This window comes from Procambarus clarkii, chromosome 69, assembly GCF_040958095.1.
Source record: "Procambarus clarkii isolate CNS0578487 chromosome 69, FALCON_Pclarkii_2.0, whole genome shotgun sequence".
Lineage (NCBI taxonomy): Eukaryota > Metazoa > Arthropoda > Malacostraca > Decapoda > Cambaridae > Procambarus > Procambarus clarkii.
In genome coordinates this window covers 20507178-20534968 of record NC_091218.1, presented here as the reverse complement: position 1 = coordinate 20534968, position 27791 = coordinate 20507178, and the positions used below count along the sequence as shown (strand labels likewise).

The 27791-nt window shown below is 37.6% G+C and overlaps 1 protein-coding gene across 1 annotated transcript; it reads right to left on the bottom strand.

Moving 5' to 3' along the window:
• On the bottom strand, window positions 1-27791 carry LOC123772092 (branched-chain alpha-ketoacid dehydrogenase kinase). Its single transcript, XM_045765028.2, is given in 11 exon segments — window positions 1-2341; window positions 5032-5183; window positions 5396-5566; window positions 6931-7069; window positions 7536-7692; window positions 7928-8080; window positions 8366-8479; window positions 8958-9068; window positions 13472-13492; window positions 13494-13541; window positions 27444-27791. Coding segments are annotated over 10 exon segments (1263 nt in total). The 5' UTR covers window positions 27648-27791; the 3' UTR covers window positions 1-2341; window positions 5032-5038.

Sequence of the window (27791 nt, the reverse complement as noted above, 5' to 3'; positions counted from 1 at the left end):
TATAGAAATCCATTTATTATGAACTTGAACAAAAACACAGTACAGTATTTTAACGACATTAATTATATAAGGTACTATCTATATCACAGGCTAAAAGATCTAAACAATATGACAATGATTTATGCATTTAAGGTGTAACAAATATTATATGTATATACAAATACCCAAATAAGAAATTTAAAAAATATATTCTTGCCCACCAATAAATACTGAATACATACATGTGGTAATAGTGCTGCATAATCAAGTCCTATGTATTACAGAAAAAACATTAAGTATTAGTACAATGTTACAATTAATTCCACAAGTAGAATGTAATTACTGTTCACTGGTACTTGTACTATTTTATACAATGGTAGGATACAATACTGTTATGCATGTGATAACTTGCCAACCACAACATTTTCTAAGCAATATCATGCTTTGTTTCCAAAGTGAAAGTTATAATAAATACCTTTTATACATTATCTTTAAGTGATAATGGGAATAAGTAAGTAATGGGTATGAAAATTTTTTATTCCTGTGGCACTTCAGTGGGATCATTTAACACTTCATGGGTATGTATGTGAGGTACATACTTGCAGGTGTGTGTGAAGGTGAAGTTATCTTATAGTATATATAGGAAGACCATTTTCTGGGTAATATACTACTGTATACTTAAGAATTGTGATAATATAGATAAAAGATCATTTCAATCTCTCAATTATTAGGTTCCAGCACTTTGCCATAATTCAGAACGTGTTACTCTTTTATACATGCAGTAGTAAGGTACCAAGCCAGGATCACACTCCTATTGGTAAAATGTCCAAAATTCAGATAACATTGAAATTTATTATGTTCTGCAGTTGACTACTGTACATGGTACAGTATTTGGACTAAGGTTGGAGTAATTATTTGTATAAAATTCTCTGACTTTACTTCCCCTGACATTCCATTAGTCTTTCTGCAGGTGTTGGCATCTTAAGGACTATCAAGAAACTATTACTCAGTGCATTACGTGGCCATCCTGGCTTAGCACATTCTATTTAATAATTACTTGTTTTGAAACAGCTTTGAATACCATATACAGTAGTTTATTATTTACACTTTACATGCTAAATACACACAATTCAGTTTCATTTACATGCCAGATGTGTTAACATTTTCTGTAGTTAAGTGCAAAAAATGAAATATCCACACCTTATGGAAATTTGCCACTCCCTCCTACATTAGAAAACTTATACATCATTTTAATTCTGTACATTCAATATTCACCAGAATAGTTTATTTAGCAATGCTCATTAATTTACAATCTAACCAATACTGCTAATTTATAAAATTTTCTGTATGTCATGGTTCCATATTGTATTGTGCAACATTGCCATCAGACTGACAAATTTTCTTTGAAATACAAACACATACTTATTAAGAACACTTTCTACTTCTAGCAGCAGTAGTAACGGTGCACATTGAAACTATTAAAAAAAATCCTCTTAATATCTGGAAGTTATTTATGGTATGTATAACCCCCCTCATTATATTAAAGAAAATGTACATTGTCACACTTATTACATCACAGATAAATAAGAACCAACACACTTTGCAACACACTGTGCAATGGTGTACAGTGCTACTCAAGAAGTCACATCCAGTACACTGATTCTCTTTGCAAACTACTTCCACCCAGCTTTGCCCCCTACCATATCCTTTGTGTTTATTTTATTTCTCATAGGCTCACTACACCCAGCTTTCCTATCTTCAAATTTACTTGACAAAGACTTCAATTTATTATTTCATTCAACACTGCCCCCAACCATCTATGAAAAAGCACTCTTTAACCTTGCAGTTTATCAACTCATGCACTCCATATTTGTCCATAACATTACATTATTTACTATTATCACAATACTACATCTCTTAGATTGTTCATTTGTAACACTCCAATTCTTGAGACATTCACATCTCTGCCATCCATACACAGGCTTGTACCATCACTATGCAGCCCTCTGCCTCTATTCCCATCTAGTATTTCTAACTAAAGATTTCATTGCACCAGCAACTGTCCTCCCCTAATCTCACCCAACTTTCAACTTTGTATAAAATCCTCTTTAAATATCTATTAATCACAACCCCATTATTTATTATATCCCACCTATTCATCATTCACATTTATTTCACAAAAAATTTGCTTCTCTCTTCACATACTCTTTAAATTATTACTGTAAGGGAGAGGGGGTGAGAAGGCTTACCAGCCATGACCACAGTAGTTCAAAAGGTAAAATATCTACTTGCCTTATTTGTTTTTCTTGGTCAGATATATTTACAGGAGATATCAGTAGCAGACCCACACACGAAGACACTTCTGTAAAGTTCATACAAAATGTAATACTGTACACAAGAAATACTGCAATACTTAAGCAAGAAATTAACAAGACAAAACTAGACATTTTCAATATAGGGACTGGGAATACCTTCCTTGACCAGCTATGCCAAGCAAATCTCTTAACTTAATACAAATATGAATGTTCTTGCAAAAAATCCCTGCCCCGTGATAAACAAATTATTATATACTGTACAGCTGTCATCGAGCTACAACACCCAAACAAAAAATTTTGTTTTATGATGCTCTGTTTCAAAACTAATCCAGTAAAGCTCTCGGTATAGAAGGAAATGAATTACATAACCACAAGATATTCTTGCTGAGGATACACCTGCGTGACTGTGGGTCCTTGACCACTCCATATACAGTACCCGTGTTTGTCACGCTGGGTGACAAACTATTAGAGGTTAGGTTGAACAGCAGAGGTGCAATAGGTACTCCAAGAGAGAACTTATCAACATCAGAGGCCCGAGACTGTTCAACATGCTTCCACTACACATCGAGGGGGCATAACTGGCCGACCCCTCAGTGTTCAAAAGAACTTTACAAGCATCTCCAAAGGATACCTGATCAACCAGGCTGTGGCTCATGTGTCAAGCTACGAGCAGCCGCGTCCAACAGCCTGGTTGACCAGTCCAGAAACAAGGAGGCCTGGTTGATGACCAGGCCGCGAGAACGCTAATCCCCAAAATTATCTCAAGGTAGGTTGGGGCAGTGTTGTTGCCTCCCCGTGCTAAATCCTTGCCTGGTTAGGTTGGCTTGGCTTTTCTAAATGTCTTCTCTCAGTGCTGCTCTGACAAGGTGGTCATTTAGGGACTTTCCTTCCCTCCAGGCTGTCATAGGTGGGATGGCTGGGAAACTGTTCCAGGAAAGGTGTTCTCCATGGTTTTCCTTGAACCACAACCAAACCTCTGCTAGCTTTGTCTTGACCCAGGAAGAAAAGGGTTGATAGGATCCACCTTTTCTCATCATCATTGGGATCCTGAGGAAGGAGCAGCTGGGTTTTCTGTTTTCTCCTGCAGCTTATCCCTCACTGTGTTCATAATTTCCACTGGATAGCCTCTATCTACAAACATCTGCCAGAGGTCCTCGAGCTGGGGTAGTAGGGTTTCCTCTCTGCTATTAATCCACTTTAGGTGTAAACCCAGCGAGTAAGGGTTTACTGACCTCTTCAGGGCCAGAGGGTTGCTGGAATCTAATTTCAGATATGTAAATGCGTTTGTAGAAGGCTGTAGTTTGGAGGAGTCTCAGTCTCTCCAATGTACACTGTTGTGTCCAAGAAATTGATGTTTAAGCTGCTTCTCTCCAGGGTGAAATTTACGTTGTTGTGGAATGTGTTTGACCAAGCAAAAATACACCATAAACAATCTTTCCCACCTTCCATGATGCCAAAGATGTCACCTTGTCAGCAGCCACAGTGTACTTCAGATACATAGATGGCATCATTGAAGGCAGGGAAGAACAGTGCTTTTTTTGCTTGATATCACACACAGTCTGCAACAACCTAAAGGTTACCCTTGAGAGAAACAGCTCAAACAAATTTTTTGGACAACAGTGTAAATTGGAGAGACCGACTCTTCCAAACTGCAGCCTTCTACAAATCAACGAATTTACATACATAACTAATTCAATTACAGCCACTCGCTGGCCATGAAGAGGTCCTTACTTTACATTTCTCGCTGGGTTTACGCCTAAAGCGGATTAATAGCAGAGAGGAAACCGTACTACCCCAGCTCAAAGACCTCTAGAAGATGTTTGTAGATAGAGGCTATCCAGTGGAAATTATGAACACAGTGAGGGATAAGCTGCAGGAGAAAACAAGGATCCAGCTGCTGCTTCCTCCGGGTCCCAATAATGACAAGAAAAGATGGATCCTACCAACCCTTTTTCTTCCTGGGCCCAGCCAATGTGCTAGACAAAGCTAGCAGTGGTTAGGGTGTGGCTCAAGGAAAACTACAGAGAACATCCTTCTTGAAACAGTTTCTCAGCCGTCCCACCCATGATGGTCACTGAGGGACTTTCCTCGCCTCCAAGCTACCTTGTCAGGACAAGCCTGAGAGAAGACATTTAGAAAACCCAACCCAACCTGATCAGGCAAGAATTTAGTGCAGGAGGCAACAAAACCAACCCAACCTAACTTAACAGCTGGGTACTAAACCCAGCGTGACAAACACGGGTATAAGGACCCAGAAGCACATGTACCATCTAAAGTATGCATCATCAACAATAATCTTTGGCTTTATAAGTGTATCTGGACTATGCATGTTGGTGAGTATAAACAAAGGTTTTGTTAATTTTTTTTTTTTTTTTACTCGATTTTTAGAATGATTAACCACTTATCCGTACACAACAGGTTATTAGTGCAGTCTCTGTACAGATTTAAATACTGCACAGATAATGCCCTATGTAACTCTTGAACAATGCAAGCAGTTAAATACCTTGATCATCATCCACCAAGTAACAATTCTGTAAATATATTCTATTCAGCAGCATCACGATGACAATGCAATCACAAGATAATGAAATATAAAATTAAAATCATGTGAACTATAAAATTCCTTAAACACAAATTTTTGCTGGGATGAACTGACACCCTAAGGTACTAATGTAGGGTTAAATGGCAAATCATGTACAGTACATTAAAATTTACTCCTTTCTTCGTAAAAACTCACTGCTTTTTTAAATTCTAAATGATGCTCCTGGACTGTTGATATGTTTCAGGCGAAGGTAAACATCTGTTCCAATGCCCTGCATGGCCTGAATTTCTAAACTACCACCCATGTACTCGGCATATGCTCTTGAGGTTGGCAGACCAAAGCCAAATCTGTAAAGTAGGCAAGTATTTATAAGGGTTCTTAAGATTATGTTCAAGTGGCGGTGATTAAGTGTACAATAAGTGAGTGGCACTGGATGATGAAGGTAAGTGAGAGGGCACATTATAAAATTTAGAAGATAACATACAAACTAGAACATACATATTTTTACAGAAAAACATGAACAGGTATTGAAAAATTAAAGCAGTTTATGGTTACTGACCCATGCATAGGTCCTCCTGCAGGGTTAGGATTTACTGCCTCAATCATGTTGGAGAATAGACCTTCTTGTTGCTCTGATTCAGAATAACTGCTGCTGTTAGCTGTTGTGAAGTTATAATCCAAAGCTCTAACTTTGAGGTGATGAGGGATACCACCACCACGATCACTGATCCTGTATCATCACAACATAGAAAATAAACATCAGACATAAAATGCATACAAAACTGTTAAAAACAAACCTATACACATTATATATAAATCATGTCAACCTCCTCTTTGCATTTCAGCAATACATATACTGTACTGTATATTATTAGTGTAGAGTTTTTAATGCAATATTTTGCAGTAAAAAAAAAAAAGTAGGAAAGCAATGAAATAACACTTATATACAAAGGTCATTGGTAAATAGCAAAGGAGAGTACAATATTAGAAACTGAATGTGCATAACTGTGTCAGGAGTGTTTATAGCAGCACCGATGTGTTAGAGCGAAAAGAATTCCAATACCTTACAGAAATGAAATCAGGGACCAAGTACTGCACTATGGAGTTTTTCTTAAACTTTATTTTGGCAATTTTATGTATGGGATTTTCTTTTTATTAATTTCACTGCTATTGACCACCTGACCTAACTGTTAGAGTAGAAACATTCTTACCCAAATGTTAACTACCAATGCTATGTCAACAGTATCTTTTCTTAACCATTCACAAGTATTGCTACTAATGTTCTCTCTGGAGATGCCTTTGCTACCGAATTGTGAATTCCAAAAACTGATGCTACCCATTTGCTTGTATTCCCAGAAATATTAGGTTGGTATACAGTAGATTCCTCATAAGTGGTCCCTGGTAAATCAGTTCACAGTTGTGGCCACCACAGACTCAGAATAATAAAGTGACCATGATTATAATATTTTCTGTATTACTTGTTAGCAAAGAACACAGCTATATGATACAACACAGGTTGTGTTGTATCAGAGGGTTCAGTCTAATCAGTGAAACTTTTACATAGTATCAATAAATAATAATATAAAAGTTAAATATAAAACTAATACAGTACTGTAATATGTTCCTAGAGACTCAAACCATTGCAATAGGGATTAATATGAAATAAGAATTATTGCTTCCACAATGATAGTGTTACAGTATTGTAAATATGACTACTGTAATAATATAGGTACTGTGCCACATTATGTACTTAGTTGGTGTGTTCTATTGTCTTGGTCAATAACTGGTGCAAAATTAAAAAAAAGTTATCAGGAAAAGTAAAGTGAAACACTTGAGAGTAAATTTATGGTGAATGAATAATTCCTCTAATATAATAAACTATTAAGTATGGGCTATGCTCTCACAAATCTTTCCTTAAATTTCTATTTAGTTCTTACACCAAAAATTTTACTTTAAACAAATTTAATAAATTTTGAAATATTTTTAAAATTATAGTTGTACCAGGAATGCAATCATAGGCTATATAATAATAAAATGTTAAAAAGGTATACTACACAAATAGCAGTTAAATCTAATATAACTAATCCTCCTTGCCTGATTATGAAGTCTATTTCATTAGAAGCAATTGTGATGTGTATGGGCGGGAGATGAATCATCTCAAATTCCGAGTGATTCTCTATCGTTGCTCGTACTGCGTTCTTCAGGATCTCCGGCAAGATATAATCCAGTGGTACTGAATAAGAAGGTTATATAGACAATAAAATCTTAAAAAATAAGATTAAAGTATTTAATAGAGCAACAGTCATTTAAATGAAATAATTCTAAAGAAGAAATTTATACAGTTCATAAATAACTTTTAAACCAAGCCATATGTATTACATATGCTGCAATGTTACACAAGCAATTATTTTTCAAGATCAAAAGTGAAAAACAGGTATTGCAAACAATACTGTATTATTATGCTTCATTATACTTTACATTGCAACCCAGCTGGAATGATTCACATTAATGAAATCACACTACAGTACTGGTATAGTGAAACTCTTCGAGATGGGAAGGAAATGTAGTGCAAAACAAACCTTGTTTTAATGGAACAGGGTGACTAAAGAAGAGTCCCATTATATGAGCCAAACTTGGGAAAGCAGTGCAAGGCTATCTGCCATGATTATGTGCAATAGTTTTGAAGAATGAAAACTTACATTCAATGTATGGAAAGACAGCATTAACATGGCCAGATAACTTCAATTGAGGGACTCTGCCATACTTGTGCGAGGCAACACGAGTCACAAACTGGCAACTTCGTTCTATTACCTCTTTGAGTTTCATTGCCACATTGATTATTCCAACATAATTTGGCTGGAAAGAAAGAAAATTTCAGGGCCTTAAAATAATTAATTATGCCAATTAATGCAGCACCCAAAGATGATGATTTAAGGGAAAATATAGTTACCATTGATAAAAACAAACATTTCTGTTGGTAACAATGAACCAAAAATTACATTCCACAACAATTCAGATCTTCTGTATGTATATACATTACTTCAATGTGCAGTATTTTACAATTATAAATTTAGCATTGTACGGCATATACCTTATTTTCCCTAAGCGCAAGGTGGTGCTGGGCAAGCATACGGATGCCAAGACGAGACGTAAGAGTTTTATCTAAGAATCGAGCCACCAACTGTTCATCCTGAAAGTGTCGGCGGCACTCTCTGAACCCTGCAGCTAGCTGTGTCACAACATCCTATGTTAAATAAATTAAATATACATAAATATGATAAACAATAATCAAATGATTATTTATACAAAATCAAATGATAAACCCGATTGGTTCCCAGGCAGTATTGTTTAACTACAGTACAATACTTAAATTCCAAGCACCCTGTCTTAGACTAGAACCTCTGCTGTGGTGTAGTGGCACAGTGGTACAGGACTGCTTAGTATCATGTGAGCAGAGTGTCGCAGTCTCAACCAGGGCACTTGTAATTTTCAAGTATTTATACAATAAAATGGCCATGTCACTTTTTACCTTGTGGTCATCAAGGAGCTCACCAAGCTTCCTGCTGTAGTTTATTTCATCATCGCGGGATGTTATTGGTGCGTAGTTGTTCAAAATGTTGAAGGCTCTGATGTACAACTCGTGCTGAAACATGAAATAGTTCAATATGCTGTATTAATTCTCCTGTTGTGTCAATGTTTCACTCACTTCCTAGATTTTTATTTATATATGTATGTGTATACACACACACACACACACAGTATACTTTATCAACCAAAGCAGCTATTTAATTTATATATGACCATATCTCTCCATGTTAAGACAGTATCCAAAAGAAACAAACATTCTTACAATAATACTGTATATATATTATAACAACACAGTATAGATAGTGTTAAGATTAACAGAAGAAACTATTGCATATATGAGTTTTATTCTAACTTAACATATTAGCTTCCCTGATGCTACATTTCAGAAGTATGTAAATATGCCCCAATCTCCTGCAAGCCTCGTCTTTCCTAAAAGTAATTGTGTGCATCTACCATCTCAAAATGCGTTAACAAGAAAAATAAAGTAAATCTCAGTAATAGGTTGCAACAAATAAAATTTTAAAGTAACATACCACTCCTAGTATGATTGGATTACAGCCAACGATGAAGGGAAGGCTACGAAATGCCAGTACTCTTTTGGCAATTCTAACAGGTAACTCTTTTTGCAAATACTGTGCACTTTTCTGCAAAGAGAATAAATTAAAAGATAAATGAAAGAATTAGGAATTAGCAAAAACAAAAGTGAATTAAGAATTGGAAGAATTTAACATTTAGTAAACAGGAAGCTTTTTTAGAAAAGGGTAAGGAAGCACAGCAAGGAGACCAATGGGAATGGTAAGAAACATGGGAGAATTTTATAGGGTGAAGAGGAAATTAGATGTGGGTGGAGATAATTTGAAAGGCTATTGGGTGAAGTGATGAAACAGGTGCTGTTGTGAACATGACTGACTTTGGTGGTGGTGAGAAGAGTACAAGATCGTATAACAACTGAAACATCGAAGGATGTATATCAATGACGAAGTTGGAATATGGGAAAGTTGTGGGTTTTGATTAGGTATATACAGACAGTACCAAGTGTTTTGGAAAAAACAAATATATAGCAGGTGTGGAGAATTTGTCAGAATGCATGGAATAGTGGTAATGTGCTAGAGAACTGGAAGAGAGAGGTGATTGTATCTATTAAAATGAAGGAGTGTATAGCAAGGTAGCATTTGTAGAGGAAAATTATCAATAAATGATGACAAGGTTGGTTCTGTGGTGAGAAACAGTTTGTAGATTATATACAGTACAGTATTTGCATGAAAACAATTTATAGAGAAGGGACACATGAACGATTTTGAGTTGTACATAGTATTGATGGACTTGAAAGGAGCACATGACAAATAGAAAGACCTTTGGCAAACAGAGCTTGTATAGAGTTTGCAATGTGCTGTTATATGCTGTGAAAAGATTATACATAGGTAGCAGTGTATACATAAAAGGGTATGCTGAAAGGGTCAATCAGTTTAAATACCAAGCATGTATGATTGTTAAAGGCATTTGTGCAATCCAATTTGAGAGTAGTCAGGCAGGGAAGGAAAGTGGTTAGTGCAATGAAAAGCCTAGTTGTGAAAAACAGGACAGGAATAGATGTACTAGGATGTCTGTGAATGAGTGGTGTACCGACTTTTGTGTATGATTGCATGACAATGGTGTGGAATGAACATGAAAATACAGAGCCATGTAAATTTAGAATTGCGGAAGTATGTGTGGTGTCAGAATAGATAATGAGTCAAAATTCCACGAGATGTGGAGGTCAAGTAAATAAGCAGGACATCTGAGGAGAGCATGCCAGGATAATCTGGGCAGTATTAAAGAATGGATAATGGTAGACTTGTGAAGAGAGTCTACTATTAATGCTTGTCCTACCATGGGAATCAAACTTGGGGCCTTTTGGCTTGACAAATGATGGGGTGCTGCCCTGTGGATGACAACGGGAGTGTTGTGGTGTAATTGTTTATCCATGATGATCTATACAATGTGAATGATATAATGAATGGAAGTTATATTTTTAGTGTTATTAACTTCATATTTTACAATATAATAGTACTCACCTTTTCCTTCTTTGGGCTGAATGCCTCCCCATCCCATGAAAGTGAGAAATGGGTCAATGATAAGCTCTGTACTGCATATATATATATGGAATAAGTGCCATGAAAATAATATTTATTAGGGATGTACACATTTTACTTTACTGGCTCTGCCATCTGTAGGAATATTTTGCAACATCTAAACTGTTTTTGTTATCTAGGCAACCTTTGTAATCTTCCATTGTAAATATATTTCGGATCACTCGCCCTTGTAAGCATTCCTCTGAACAAATCCACAAGAGCCGTGACGAGGTTTCTAACCTATGTCCAAGAGCATCCCAGACGCTGCCTTAATCGACCGAGCGACGACATGGTAAAAGAAGTGCAACCAGAAGTTCAATTCTGAACTTCCCAGACGATTAAGGCAGCGTCTGGGATGCTCTCGGACGTAGGTTTGAACGTCACGGCCCTTGTGGATTTGTTAATTTAATGCATCACGCTATTGTGATTTCTGTGTAGTTTAAACAGTCCTCTGTTTACAAATTTACAATTTGTTCACAAGCTATCGTTTTTCTCCTTACCATTAAATAAAACATTCTAGAGCAGCTAGCAATCTTTTTGTCTTTTTATTATTTCTTCCTCTGCTGCTTTATCTCTATTGTATCCCTGTCCTCTGAATTAAATAACTAATGCAGGAAACAGTATAATGCCCAGTTAGGTTGTACAGACTGCATTTTGAATGAGAAGCAGACTTCACATCAAACAATTATAGCAAGTCTCTCTAAAGCAAACTGCTTGAGGTCCAGCAAAAGGTAAATCAAAAGATCATTTTATCTTATAGATACCCTAGCAAAAGTACCCTAAAATGGCACATCTTTTAATTTACCCGTATTTTACTATACAGTACTTTATTCCGTACTGGATATAGCCTTTTTTATGTTTACTTAGCATTATTTATGTGTAGAAGTATAAATATTTCTTTACCAGCATGCAAATAATTACATAGTGTGGGGTGTGAAAGTAATGACATCTGGCAACCAAAGTTTGGAAGACAACCAAAACTCTGATGTAATATACACAGATTTTGCAAACGTTTCCAATGTGTGTGTGTGACCACAGTATTTTTGCGCACAATCTGATCAAAGGGAACTACTGTACTTGCAAAGTAGGAAGATTTCTTTAAATTTCTTAATGAATGGAGTCAAATGTGCAATAGTCAACAAAATAAAACTTGGATCATCCATTGTGAAAATGTTAGTCCCTGAGGCCTGATTTGAGACTAGGCTGCAGGGTGTTTGATTCCCTGAACCTCCACAAGATAGAGTACTGTGCTTACACCAGTACTTTTTCTCATCCTCATATTGGACCCTGTTCAAAACAACCCTAACACCAGGGCGGCAGAGCTACTCTGCTGCAAAAAAGTAGGGGGGGGGGGGGACATGCAGAAGAGTCCAGTATGCTCCTACAGTATAAGGCTGGTAAACTAGTCATGGTGGCCACAACCAGGGAGGGGCACAACTAGCCAAAGGAGCCTACTCAGGAATGTACACAAAACTAGGATCCCCCACAGACAGGGAAATACAATCAAACCATATCAAAAGCCCCCCAAAAGAACCAACAGTTTCTCTTGATTGAAATGTAATAAACAAATTTCAAACAATTTTTAGCCCCCAATTCAATCCAAGATGGAAACTGCTGAAACCAGTGTCACAGCTAAAGAGTTACAAAAATCACCACAATCAACAGTTAGTGTGGAATGTCAAGAAATAAATCTCTGCATAAAACAAGGATTCAACTGTAAATACAAAATGTAATATTTTTACAACAGTTCAGTTTATATAGTACTACTATTACTATGGGTTTTGCTTCTACAGCCAGACTCAAGATGGACAGAGGATCGCCAGACACTGTCAAGAACAGTACACGTTTGGTTTAAAAAGCTACTTACAATAACGATGAAGAAAAGACACCAACAAAATTTTTATCTGCATAAAAGATTATCCAAAATGAAGAGAATGTACCATATGCCCACTATAACATTGCATTTATGAAGATAGGCACAAGAAGCATGCATCATCGCCTGTTGAACAAGTGAACAACTGTCAGCATCAACCCAACATTAGCTTAAGACAAGCACAAAAATTAAAATTAATTGTTAAGCTACTCCATCTTCTGGCAAAAAAAAGCTCGGTAAAACCATGTACTGTATAAGGATGAGAAGTGACAGACGTAGCCTTGTCCACACTGACCACCTGCAATATGGAAAATATAATAAAAATTCAGTTCCTGGTTCCTATAACTGCTTCAAGCAACAAAAAACTAAGGATAGAAACTTAAAGAAACGAAATGAAAAACTGCAGGTTGAAGATAGTGCAACAAATGAGGATAAAAAGTGACAAAAAAGGTTGTGGCATTACCAACTTTATTACTATTTATGCATAGGAAGTGAGTGAAGATTAATAAGAGGCCATAAGCCTCAAGATACAGTTACTGTATTAATATTAAAACTATATTTGACAAGATATTAATTGATAGCTATATCTAATAAAATAATAATGAGCAAGAAAGAAAACTAGTGAATTTTTAGTTTCTATATGACAGTTACAAAAACATTCACAGGTGATAAGATGATCACAAATCTCTCACAGACCTTCATATAGTAAAACTTAAGTCTTCCTCAAGAGGTTTATACGAGTTTCTGTACTAAATACTTTGGTTAGTTTATGTATTTATATCGCTGTAAATTTACAACTGTTAAGGCACAACAGATACAGTACAGTAGAGAGATTTCATATGAAGTAGCTGTTCTCTAAACTACATAATGAAACTAAATTATATTCCCATTTGTTTGTGTTTAAATCTTCAGCCTAAATCTAAGCTAACAGTTATGATGTATTGACAGTTACTTAGGAGGTATCCTGAAGTACTCTGGTGATGGCATGTTCACAACAAAGATGAATGAATGGCTTCACATGCACAAACCAAGACAAATTTGACCAACAATATACAGTACTTACAATAGTTGTAGCCTCATCATCATGTCCTTCCATGGTAAAGAATGGCTGATGGTGTTAGCCTCACACTTTTCTGTAAACAAAAAAAAAATTAATACCATTTCCTAATTTCAACTGAGTGCAGAAGTTCACATCAGTTAGGTTCAAAAAAGCTATTATAACAAGGAGAATGGTATTAACCCCTGTACTGCACACCTGGTTTTGGCAAAAATGTCATAGTGCAATTGTTAAGGGCATATTTTTGTTGTTTTTATAAATGTTCAGGTAAAGTTAATGTTAAAATGTTTCCAAACTCAACCATTTTCATTTCAAAACCCAAAGTGATGAAAATACTGTATTAAAAAACAATAAAAATACAATATAGCCTAATTAAACAAAAAATAAACTCTCAAGAGTGCCTCAAGGTGCTCTGCGCAGCACGGTGGTTAAAAAAGTCATCTAGTGTTGTCTGAGGTTTAACACTAGAGTGTATATCATGGAATGCCAGCACACAGTTCAACCACTCAAGTCAAATATCAAAAGCAGATTAACAGTCAATTAGAAATAGTACATAAAAGGTATCCAATGCAATTTGTCACACAAACTCCCCACTACTGGTTCAACCATTTTCATTAACATTTCTCCTGCATTATCCACATACAGTACTGTACTATGTATTCTTATACACTTTGAACCTAATCATAATATTTGCCCACAGTACTGAAAGTACCTGTAAGTACCATAAATATGTGACCACATGTTCAAGGCTGTCCCTCATGTAGGAAGGTTTGAGCCTCGAGCCTTCATTTGTCTATCACAATGACTTTCATATATATACAATAAACTGAACAATAACAATACATTTAGGAGTATGCAAATGGCATGTACATATATATAACCAAGTCAATACCCACAACATTCCACTGTATGTATACTCTCCACATCCATAAAGCATCATGCAATATTTCATATTTTTCTTATTTATAAAACATTATAACATTAATTTAGCAATATTGTGAAAAATCAAATAGGCACATTAACAGGTTCATAGGCATAGGGATGGTCAAACATATCTGTGGAAGACCAAGAATTTAATCATTCAACTAATTTATTTAAAGCTTAATGCTGTATTGTATTACAAAAATATTTAAGTTTTTAATCTGCTTCCTTGTGTCATTGAAGCAATCTTGCTGCAAGACCAAGCTTCAAGATATTTTCAGGAATCAACAATGGACATTGACAACTTCATGGACAATTATGAAGCACCAAAATGCACAATTAGGAATTCAAAGGGTATAACAGTGACCTATGATTTCAGGCAAGATTAGTCGGGATCAAACAGGAGCAACCACATCACATGCAGTCATACCTACTTAAAGCCATTTGCCTGCAAAGTTCACATTCCAGTGAGGTCATATGATGTTAATATCTGAAACCAATTCTTCACTTTGGAGTGTTTGTGGGGTAATTTTACTGATCATCCTGAGAAAGAGATAAAACGCAAATACTGTACTAAAATATCAGAATTCGTTTAGCATTATACTGTAAGCATAAACTTGGCAAAGTGTCAAACTCTCCCAACACCCACCCTCTCCTTCCCTCTAATCATAGGGTTCATTGAACTCTATGCTTGATTTTAAAGAACTGCTTTGTGTGCAAGACCAATGAACTTGTACCAAAACACTGTGCTTCCCTCTCCATTTCTATTTATCTCCTATCCCTACCCGCTCTCTCCCAACTTTTCCTCCACTACCACCTCTTTTCCCTCCACCTACTCCCTTTCCCACCATCTCCCCATTTCCTTCCCCCTCCCCCATTTTTCCTCTACCTACCCCTCCATCCATCTCTTTCACCCCATAATTTCTCCATTTCTCACTACCTGTTGAGTCCAAAACTGCTCGTATTATTTGTAATGACATCAATTATGTCAAAATCTGGCTGGCCTAAATGTAAAAAAATGCTTCCTTACTCTTTCTCAAGTCAACTTTAATATTAAATCATATCTGCAAACATATCCATATATGTTTGGCATAATTGGATACATACAGTACTTATATCCATATATAAACCCTTACAGCCTATTGATATAGCTGGCTATAACAGTAGGTGATGTGGGTATAGCCTTCAGGTTGTATACCTTGTCATGTCCAAGATGCACCTAGCTACCATCCTATTTGTGAAGCTGAGGGAATGGTACAAATCCACTGGTGGGGAGAGTTTGTGGATGTTGGAAGGTTTTGCTCCTCGGCGAGTGTTTTAGCACTCCACTCACACCATCTGTTCACGTGGCTCCCCCAACAGGTTTATTATTAGAGTTCCGCATCCATACTCATGGCTCGTATGTGGGGCTTACTATAAGGACATCAACCTCAATAGTTTTACTGATTACAGTTTTGTCATTGGTGCAAAAAGTAGCATCTACAGTACTGTCGTACTATCGTACTGTACCTTTACTTATACAGTGCAGGGTAGTTTGTGTACTCCACTCATCCTGCAAGAGGATGTGTGAGGGCTGTGCACGGGTGGGGTAGGGGCTGTGCACGGGCGCACAACCTCATGCACAAAAACCAAGACATTCTTCCTACTGAAGAGTTAAAATGGACTCCAGGGGTACGGTCAAGACACCACACTGATACCATGAAAAACATGAATATGAAGATTTTTTTATTGGCAAGGATTGGTGATAATTGAATTTCCCCCCCCCCCCCCCCATCTTTACTTATAAAAATATTCTTCAAAATTTATATACCTTGACACTCTTCCCTTTCTATTGGAATTGTACTGTACAACATGGGGGGCACAATCATAATAGGGGAACAATGATTGTGCGTGGATTGGTGTTGATGGGATGGCATATGGGTGGGGTACTGTGTGAGTGCTTACCTTAACAGTGACTACTAGTTGGTAGGGCATAGAGCTGCCTTCCTCGTAGTCTTCTTGTGTTATAATTTAACTCTTACTGAGGTTCGAATTCGTTGTTTTTGGGTAGGGTGCATGGCTGAGTTGTGTTGGCAGGTGCAGTTTTTAAATAATCAAAATGTATGAAAACAGTTGACCATGTAGCATTCCCTAGCAAGGACGACAGGCCAGTTGGGTATACAGGTACTAGTATATAAAAAAACTCTTGGGTAGCCCAAAGCCAAATTTCAGTAATTTATGTGATTAACTTGAGATTGCCTCGAGATGATTTCAGAAGTCAATTCAATGAGAAACACTGGATATGGCACGAAAGCCTCACAGAAAACAAACATAAGACTATATAGCTGTATTCCTAGCGAGGACAGCTAGTCAAAAAAGGTTTAGACATGGAATACTTTATACTCGTTTCTTGGAAATGCAATACGTCGGCATTGAGAATAATTCCTACAAAATACTCTGCCTGGACCAGCATAGGCTACATAGCTACTATATCAGCCCGTCTTCCTAAGGTTTACCAGCGTCAAGAAGCTGTCGTATTAAAGTGCCCTTATCATAACCTACCAGAGGACCCAAAACAAAACGGGACAGGTATGTCAATTTCACGAGCCGCCACCAATTTCTAACGAGACAATTTTTGGCCTTAAAGTACAGTATAACTATTTAAATCTATGTATTTTCTTGGCTGCCACTATACGTACAGAATCTTAGAACTAGCTAACATCCCACTTTCAAAATAATTTAAATCCATTCCCCCCCCCCCCTCCACACACACACACACATACCATTTCTGGGTCAATGCACACACATTATATAATCAAAGCAATGTAATTAATGAGCAAGCTGCGCCGCTAATGATATAAAACCAGTAACTAAATACTAACTGTTGGAAGGAACGGGATCGTTGACCCTCCTCACCCACAATTTGGGAGAGGCCTTACACAATGACCTTATGTCACTAACTGAAGGTAGGAAAATGCAAAGAATTAAGAGACGAATCTATCCCGTAATGTTCAAGAAAAGAAATCTGATCTGGAAAGACATATTTCCCAAAGTCCTGGCGAGGTTATCTTGAGAGATCTTATCTTGAGATGATTTCGGGGCTTTAGTGTCCCCGCGGCCCGGTCCTCGACCAGGCCTCAACCCCCAGGAAGCAGCCCGTGACAGCTCACTAACACCCAGGTACTATTTTACTGCTAGGTAACAGGGGCATAGGGTGAAAGAAACTGCCCATTGTTTCTCGCCGGCGCCCGGGATTGAACCCGAGACCACAGGATCACAAGTCCAGTGTGCTGTCCGCTCGGCTCCCCAAGTTTGCACACACTATTTGTAAGCTTACATTGCCTGCAAGTCTCTTAGGCAGTCTCATGACCATGGACCATAACATTACCTACAGTAACGTCATTAGATCACTACCCCTGTAGCATTATACAAAAAAGTGTCAAACAGTAACTCACAAAAGCAAATTGTCTAGTGTATATAATTTTGGGATTCAGTTCCCGAGCTAATTATGTGACTAACCTTTTTTCCCCAAAACCACACTCGGGATGGGTGTGGGCTATATAATAAATGAAATAAACTAACTTCGTTTATATACAGTATTTTATTACTCAACCAAGAGTTTAAAGCGATGTAAAGCAATCTACCTTGACCCCTCACCTTGGCCTGCCTTATTTCTACCATCTACCTGTGAGATCTTTATTTCTACTATCAATCTGAGATGTACTTAAGTCCCCACCCGAGATTACATTTATTTCGATTCCCACATGTAAAATCTGCTTATTTTCATGCATGCAAGATGCGCTTCATTTCTAACCTTTAACCGAGATTCGCTTTATTTATACCTTCCACCAAAAACACCTCCATTTTGACATCCATAGAGATATCTTTATTTTCACCCTCCACCTATGATAGTTTTTCCCCGCCCTCCTCCACACACTTAATGCTCAGTTATTGTTAATTAATGCTTTTGACATTATTAATGCCATACACTGATGTTACTGCGATGAATCTCTTCTCCCAATGAGATCCGAGTTATGACCCGCCACCTGAGAGATCCTCTTTACTTCTAGCCTGCGACCACTCCTGTATTCCTGTGAGAATTTCAAACTCAACTTGTTGAACCTGCTGTATTTCTTGAATCCATAATTGTAAAATCTACTTATATTAACATTTACTTTATTTTGACTCTTGCTTAAAACAAAATTAAGACGAACCATGGCGCCATATTAACGGGTCTACAAGAAAATGCACCATTGCACAAATAAGCCTATTAATAGCAAGCTAAGTATCATTTTGGTGACAAATTTACTTTATTTTGAAAAACTATCTGCGAGATTTGCTTTATTCTGAACCCTCACTTGTATATCTGCATTATTTTGATCCCCCAACTGAGGTCTAATATCGAGCCTCGCTTAAATGTTTAATGTGTGACCTTGCTCAATATAACGGTAAGCCGTCTCATTCAGTTAACCAAGCACAGTAACTTTTTAATATATCGAAATTTACACACATTAAGATGTTTTAGATTTTTAGGACTTATTAACACATGCCCTATTACACAGCACACACTGTATTGCTAAAAGTTTATAAAGACCACTTTTCCATATGGCAAACCGGAAAGATGCGCAACCATATAAATTTAATTTAAACAAGTCTAAGAATTTGGGAAACCATTTAATCACCCCATTTGCTTCATAGTATTTAAATGTTTTATTTATGTCACAATTAATTGATATCATAAATTACCTAGAGGACTGTAACTATCAGGTCAATCAGACATTACTAACATTAAACTTGTTTCAGTGCCTAGGGTAGCTGCACAAATGCAGATGTATCTAAAGGTGTTAAATATATATATAAAAAAGTGTCTGGCCAGCTACTATCTTGAGAGCGTGCGACCCACATATGAACAATAATACCCAAATAAAGGCAGCAGGTGCAGGCTGGCAACTAGCGCAAAGGAGAGCAACATCTGGCAACCTGCCCATGTGATCACCACGTGCACCCTGCCCCCCCCCCCCCCACCCCTCTACCTCTCATACTCGATCAATACTCCCCTCCCTTCCTTACTCTTGGTTAACCCCTAAAGTAAAAAGAATACAAATAATGTCACATAGCTTTAATTACATTAAATACGATCAAATTTAATGATAAAAGCCTGCATTATACCTGAAATAAATTGGAGGATACTTCAGGAAATTTGGGGTGGCAGAAGCAGTCACTGAAATTCAAAGGGCAGAAAGCACGAGTAGTGTGGTATGATATGTTTAGAACCCAGAACTATACGCGAGGACAGCAGAAAGCATCCATTAGACAGTATGACATTATAATTGTCCCAATAAAGGCTGGGATATCGATATCTATGGCGTGTAATGAATCCCCCCCCTTTGATGAACATTCAAACTGTAATCAAGGGCTAGTACACGTTCTCCAACACTATACCTGTGATTGCCAGTTTTCAATTATTTCAGACCAAATGGTATCTGGTGCTCTAACCCAGAATTTGCTAGTGCAGGCTAGTCGACTTTCATTTCATGTTCTCTACCGATTCCACGTATGACTAACCATCCTGCAAGATGAATACTAGATGAACTCAAGCTGGTTTCTGACATACACTGTTCCATCATATAGAATATGGTAATAGCACATTGTTGTGTATATCCAAGCTCAATAATAAAAAAAAAAACGTGGAAGTCTGTCAACCTTGGGTCTGCGTAGTCGATACGGAAATCACACTGACAACTTGTGCTTGTGACCTACTTTCGTCCTGCTACCCCATGTTTGCAGTGGAAGGGGATGTTTCGTGCACAAGCCGTTACATATAAATCTAAATTTTATTCATACATTACTACTTCACTGTCTAGTTTTAATTTATATCCTTCAGTGAAATTTACCAAGTTGGCACGTGGCCGTCATAAGAATAGTTACGATAATTTACCCGAGGGCCACAATCTCTATTGGCCTCGACGGGGACAGGAAGCTTGTCAAGGAACCTCCTCCTCCCCCTATTTGTTTTCCTGACGAATTATAAACTGAAGTGTTGTCTTGACAATTACGACTTTGACGGGTTGGTGATTCCATGGGTTATTACGGGTGAAAAAGCATCTCCTGTTTTGTCCTAAAATGAGGCTTCCCGAGCTTTGAACAGCTCCTTCCTTCCGTCTTCAACTTTCTCTAAGCAGGTATGTCCTTTGGAAGGCGAGGTCTCTCTGCTTTTAATAAAGTATTGCAGACATGCTTCACGTCTATCCTCAATCACTTCGAGCCTTTAGTTTCATAAACATCACACGTACAAATGAAATTTAAATAGTGCATTAATCACTGGCGCTTTGCCACAAGTTTGTACCCATCCGAATTGTCGATTGAGTTCAGAATTTGTTATAGCATTTATATTGACAAATGTTTTTTTAAGTCAATGAATGGTAACTCGTGCCTGGACATCTTGATATGTACATAACAAAAAAAGATATAATACACAAAAAATGTCGACCATTCAAGATGACAACATAGTTGCTAATCAGGTTACTCTGCACGATCTGTAATGCCGATTACAAACTCAACATGGGTGTAAGTCGCTATTTAGATTTCTTAGCATAACTCTTCTCTTACGCTGGGTCTGATTACCTGTTAAAATACGTAGGGGTCATGGTACAGCACTGTAACTGGCTGAAGTCGACTTCGTTGCGAAAAAGGCGGATTACACTCACGAAACAATATGGATGCTAACAAAGTATAAAACCTTATATACCAGTGATGAAATCACTTATTTGAAAGTATATTACAAATATATTGAATGCTAGGACGGGTGATCAACGTCAAGTTCAACATAATTAACTGGTGATTTATTTCTCTCGAATCGTAAAAACAGTGTTATTGGCACCATATAAACAAAATATTAATGTAACGTTTTGGTTAGCTTTACAAATATCGTCTGGATTACCAACGTTAAGTCAAACTGGAGGGAACAGTTGCCCGGTAGCCCAACAGAATCATGGGGCCCCTATACCTTAGTATATTTTAAACAGAACAGGAGTTTCGACAGCTACACTGTAAACTGCCCTCCGAATCGTGGAAAAGTACTCCCCCCCCCCCCCTCTCCACCACCATGGAAACGTATTCCGGTTGAAATTTGACAATTTAACACAAAGGTAGAAGGGTCTTTAGAAAGAGGATGTTATCTATAAACGGTTTTAACGTGAAAATTAGGGGCTGCGAAAGGCTTTCAAAATACAAAATTCGGCGATTTGGGACGATATCAGGTTGAACTGCCTAGGATACTCATTTGGGCTCAACCACCTACACCGGTACAGCACCGACCTCGCTTATTGCAGGGTCAGTTTTCAATCCAGAATTGTTTAAGTACTGTACTTGCTCGACAGTGAGACCGGAGTGGTGAGGTCTTCGTGCCCTGCCTACTAACCCTGTTGTATCTGTTGCGTTACAAAGTAACTGTTCTGATGTTCAATTCGTTTGTAGAATTAGGCCTTAAAGTTATGAAGGTGGTTTTCACAATTTCTTTCAATGCCTTCCACTTGCAGACTCATTTGTATTTCCAGCTTCCACGCGTGATTTCTCATCCTACGCCTCTCACTTTAAAAAAGGCTGTACTTTAGCCACTCTTCATAACTATTGTTTCAGTTCTGGAAGTTTTTTAGCTGCATGTCTTGGCACCTAGGTATCTTCCATGTGACACCCTGGACCCATGCAACTCCCCACGTGACCATGCCTCCTGAAAATAGGAGTGACTTAACCTGACGCTCCTAGCAGCACTGCCAATCATAAAATTACTAATATCGTACTAGGCTCTACATAAATATGAAGGTAGGGATGAAATAAAGAGGTTTATACTTATTTAACTCGACAATAAAAATCAAATCTCCTCACTGGCAGCATATGTGCGTTATTTTAAGTTGGAAATACAGGACAAATGAAAATGATAAGGAAACGCCTCAACAGGAGAGTTAACACTGGGGGAGGGGGGTACAATCTTTTTTGAATTGGCGGGACTTGCGGAAACCAACAGCAGGCGTGCATTACATTTAGTAGACACTTGGAATGGGACATATTATAACAGAAAATAACTTCTCGCCCACCGGATTGACTATAACAACCTCACAAGAGTGAGGTGGACGCCCCAAGAGCGTACCTCACACCGTCTGTGGGTTAAGTCGAGCTCTTCTGTCATTATGTTGTTACTCGGGGGTGGGGGGGGGGGGTGGCCAAGGACCCCCCCACACTCACGAAAACACGCGGGAAAACTTTACAGACACATACAAGCATGAACATTCTTGAATACAAAATTCAACATACTGTTCTTAGAAACACTAACAAATTTATCACAATGTTGTCAGGTACAATAAGGAACATGTACAATGCATGAGGTACATGTCTTGCAACATTTAACTGGCAGTGGGGTGCACAGGTGTTAAGGTGCAATGTCATACTTCAATGTCATACGTGTCACCTTAACATTTATCTCCGGTCATTCACGTCACGACGCTATAATGGGAGTCAAAACTTCAGCTGCCAATTAGGGTCCGGTAGACATCACACTCTTCTCAAAGGTAAAGTTAAAGTTGAAATATTACATCAAGTAATTTTGGTAATTAAATACAAAGCCTATGATAATTGTAGCCCACTGCCACCGACCCCGTTTTCAAGAACGGAAAACGAGCTAAATTACGTAAAATTACGAGTATAACTTTGTTTATGAAATGAATTAGAATTTAAAAAAATATTTGTCTTTATATGCATCATTATGAGGAATGAGCAAATGGGATGAAGAACTCTCCAATAGGGTCAGAACAACACTCAACCCCCTTCACTTCCCTTTCCATGCAAAATTCATCCCATCAGGAGAGTACGAAAAAACAGATAATCACGAGGTTTTGCATTATGGACATTTTAAAAAGATTTTAATGCACATGCATTAAACATAACTATATAGTGTACTGTGTAGCATGAACTGTACTAGAATACATGTCTTGCCATATCTTGTCTGTATAAGCAGATATTCAGTGTACATGACCATCAATACTTTGAAATTAATGTATTCCCTGTGTAACTTTCAGAAGAAACTTGAAATTACAGCACATGAAGACTGAGGAAATGTGTTGACCTAGCCGTGATAGCTGATGAGTGGTTGCTAAGAATGGTAAGCAAAAATTAAGACAAATGTAAATACAGTAAGAAAGTGACATCTGATAACCAAACCACACATCATAAAATGGAGAAACAACGACGTTTTGGTTTGTCCTGTACCATTATCAACTACAGTATAGTGTAACTGATGACACCACCTTTTATAGTCTGGTAGGAATGTTACCTTTATGGAAATGTTTTATTGAAATTATATTTAAGGTATTCAAAATAATCAATCATTGCATGGATAATTTTAATAATGGTCAAAAAATATGTTGCAAAGTATATTGCAGCTTTTAAGAAAGCACGTTTGTCCATCACCGACAACCAGCTGGCTGAAGGGCACTGACCATGTGTTGCTAGCAGTGGCGCTTCAGTAGCTGGCACAGTGAGTGTGGTTATATTGGAAAGGGGGGGGGGAGATGGACAAGGTACATATCATGTACAGTTTATAAAACATTTTGAACATTGTTTTAGAAATTGAATGAGATGCTTTTGAAATTTGTGTACAGTACAGACTTTGAACTGTATTGCAAACTGTCTGAAATTAACCCATCCTCTCAAACAGTGCATTGTATTTTGGCATTAAATTCCCCTAAGGCCAAAAATGCGTGTACTAAAAATAATAGTGGCTAGCTAAATTTACACTTCTGGTTTTCTATTCATGGGTTTTCTGTCAGGTTTGGGCAATTTAGTACTGTACATCAGTTTAGTGATGCCATGAATACTCGAGAGGATGGGCTGCTTTAATAACTGCCAAGTTTGTAAATGACAATTTCCCTGCTGGTGTTTCTCTGAAATAAATGGTAAATTGATGAATGGTGGCTTGGGCATTATTCCAGTGGAAACCATACATCTCTTAATAAAAAATAATTTTCAGTAAGGTCATTCAACACAATTTCTCCACTCTCCATATCATCTTTCCAGCTTTTTAAATATGATGATTGCTGAATGGCAATAAAATAGCACAATTAAAATTGCATTAACTTAGAAATGAATTACTCCAATTCTTCAGTGGGCTTGACAATTGTCTCAAGTATGTATATCAGTGAAATACAGTGAGCCACTGTTTAAAAGGCAACATTTTCAATGGCATTCCTTTCTAGCACATTTTCCATTATGCTCTTTATAGCATTAGATCCTGCACATTTACCACCCTGTTGAATATTCTATTTTGGGTGGATTGTGTAGTACAGTACTTCATATTCACCAGATAGTGGTGGTAAGTGGATAAGTGAATATCCAGGTCTTGCATTTGTTCAACTTGCACTCTTTCATTAACAATTTCACATTCTGATGTAAAGCAAAAATAGTGTACACAACTTGCTCCCAACACAATGTTTAGGATGCAGAGGCAATTTTTAAAAAACAATCTTTACACCAGGATGTGACCATTGGAAGTGATCATACATTTCTGCAAGATTATTTAAGACTAGCCTCTTTTGTATGAGCTCTTTTGCACCATGTTGACCAATCCACACTAGAAAATGAAGGGACGCTGACGTTTCGGTCCATCCTGGACCATTCTCAAGTCTTTTGCACCATCTTTTCTAACCATCACAGTCCTTGCCAGGCATAATTCTGCTGACTTCATTGCAGAAAAAGTTCTTCACCATCTCAGCAAGTCCAAGCTCCTCCTTGGATTTGGATTGGGTGATGACAAAAGCCCTAACTCTCTTACCAATTTCTTAGCTTTATGCCATCATGTAGTTACTTGACTGAGGAAATTCTTGCTCTATTTTGATATGCCAGTCTTCAGGAAGTGTCAAGATTGTAACCACCTACCATTGTGGTTTCTTCAAACTTTCCTTTCAGTTGTTACAGTATAGTATCATAACCTTGATTATTAAGCACAGGTTCTTCAGCAGACATGTGGAATATCTCTTCTTTTACAACAACTGCAATTTTAGTAGTTTTTCCTTAACATATTCCTTTATTTCTTCCTCTTGATAGATGATATTCCAATACTAAAGTACTTAAGACTTTCATTTAATGATTGCAAAGGTGATTTGGTCCAGTATGTGTCCACCTCCATGTCACTTTCTTCATCAACTGATGTGCTTGAACCTTCCTCACTAACAGAATCCCTTTTAATGTCTTTTCTACAATTGTCCCATATTATTTGTTCACTATTCACATGTGGCAGTTTTTCTATCATCTAAGATAGCATCTTCCTTAATTGTTTTCTACAGCTGCTGTGCCCTTTAATATGAAATGGGGTTGCAGCATTGTCTACATGAACTCTTATCCATTGTCACATGCTATTATCACTACTCACAGATGCATCTGTCCAATATACTGCACCAGTTATCCACACTATAGAAGTTCTACCAAGACTTAGGCGCTGTGATACCAAATGAAAATCTTTGAAAACGGTGACATTTGTTAACAATAGGAACTAAAAAAAAAAATAAAGCTAAAGATTAAAGTTGAAGCTTAGTTCGACTCTGAACACACAAAACTGTCATCCACATGTCAGCTTCGATAACTGTGCACAGAATTTGATTGTAAATTGGCTCAGTGTGAAAGAACTGAAGCTAAATGTACCAAAAATAATAAAGAGCTAAATTTAATTCAAAAAGGAGCTAAATTGACAATCCTGCTGAGTACACAGAGAAAGATACTGTCAGACAAGTGTGAACTTGCCTGATGCACATTTGCTGCAAGAAGTGTTATAACTACTACATCCCTATACATGTACACTATTACACTATTTTCACACATGTTCCCAAAGCCTTCCCAAAATGGAACCTATACTACCATAGAGAATACAGGTACTGTACATTTAACTCAACATTTTTTCCCAACAAATTATTTATTATAAAACCATTTTTTAATGAAATATTTGCTTAGCTTCAAACAAGCCCAACATGAAGGTACTACTATACCTCTATTACAAGCAAGATTATGAATTATTTTTGTTGAACTTTTATGCAAAAATGTTTTCTTTTATCACATTGGCAATCCTTCTGTACATCATGAATCACTGAGGCCTAAAATTTTGTATATGAATGTTACTTTATGTACACTACAGTACAGTACTGTACTTTAACATCCTACCAAATTTGATTTAAATCCGAAATGGTTGGGGACCGTGATGATTTGACAAGGAGTCGATGCTTTTCATCATTAAATTTAAATCATTCATAAATTTCTTTAACAATTCAAATATACTTGCTTACTTTTCTTTTAGTATTGACCCCCATTAATAAAATGTATTCACATCTTAAAATTAACTTTACCAGTACTGTATTGAGTAATAAATCAATGTTTTTCTCCAGGTAGAGTAATTCTGTCAAGCAAGAATAGAGAATGTAATCAAATGCAAATATAATGTGTACGAAATGCTTCAGAAATACGAAACTTAATGTGAAAAATTGTTGTACAGAACACTTCAAGAAGCCTGAATATAATTTGACCATCCCTCACGTCACCTAATGCCTTTGTTCACCTCTCGGTAAATGCGTACCCAAGAGCTAGTCAAGTGTTGGGTGGTTGCCAAAACGTAAATTAAAAAAAAAAAAAAATCAGGTAGAACAAAATCACGCCAAATGTAGGGGAGGTCCTTTGACAAGCCACCGGCTTCCTGTTCTCGTCGAGATCACTAAAGTGTTAGTGGGCCTTTGGTAAATAAGCCTAAAGTATGAATTATATACATAGTTTTGACGGGGACAAGCAGCCTACCATTATTTTCATAATCTGCTGACGAGTTGACTAGGGACATTTTGGCTGCTCAGATGCAACTCATCTGCATTACAATTTCAAAGCTTAACCCAGCCAATTTGGGCCTACACAAATTTGACCTTAAATTATTATTAATATACTTTTTTTTGTAAGGTTTGTACCCGAGGTTCGAACCCTCATCACGGCCCTTGTGGATGTGTTCACAACCGAGGTTGTTAACCTGGTGGGTACGAAGTGGTCCTCAGACACTGACCTTCTGGGCTGCTGCTTCTATGGCTGGCTGGTTGTAGTAGGCGGCGACGGTCCTGGCCCTCTCCCTCTCGGAGGTGTGTGTGGCTCGGTACTCGACCCTGTCCGAGCTGAGGAAGGAGGCCGTGCGTAGTGTGAGGCCGCACGCCCTCCTGCGGCCACGCCAGTACACCCCTCCACCAGGCACACACCGCACCACTACCGCCATACTCCTCTACACGTGTTCAACTGTACACTAACACCCGAGAACTAAACACATGTCCTCTCAATATATTATTCCCTTCAACAGTTACTTTCACCACATAACCTTCAGGGCCTCGAGTACGTGAGTTTCCGTCTTACACAACACAGG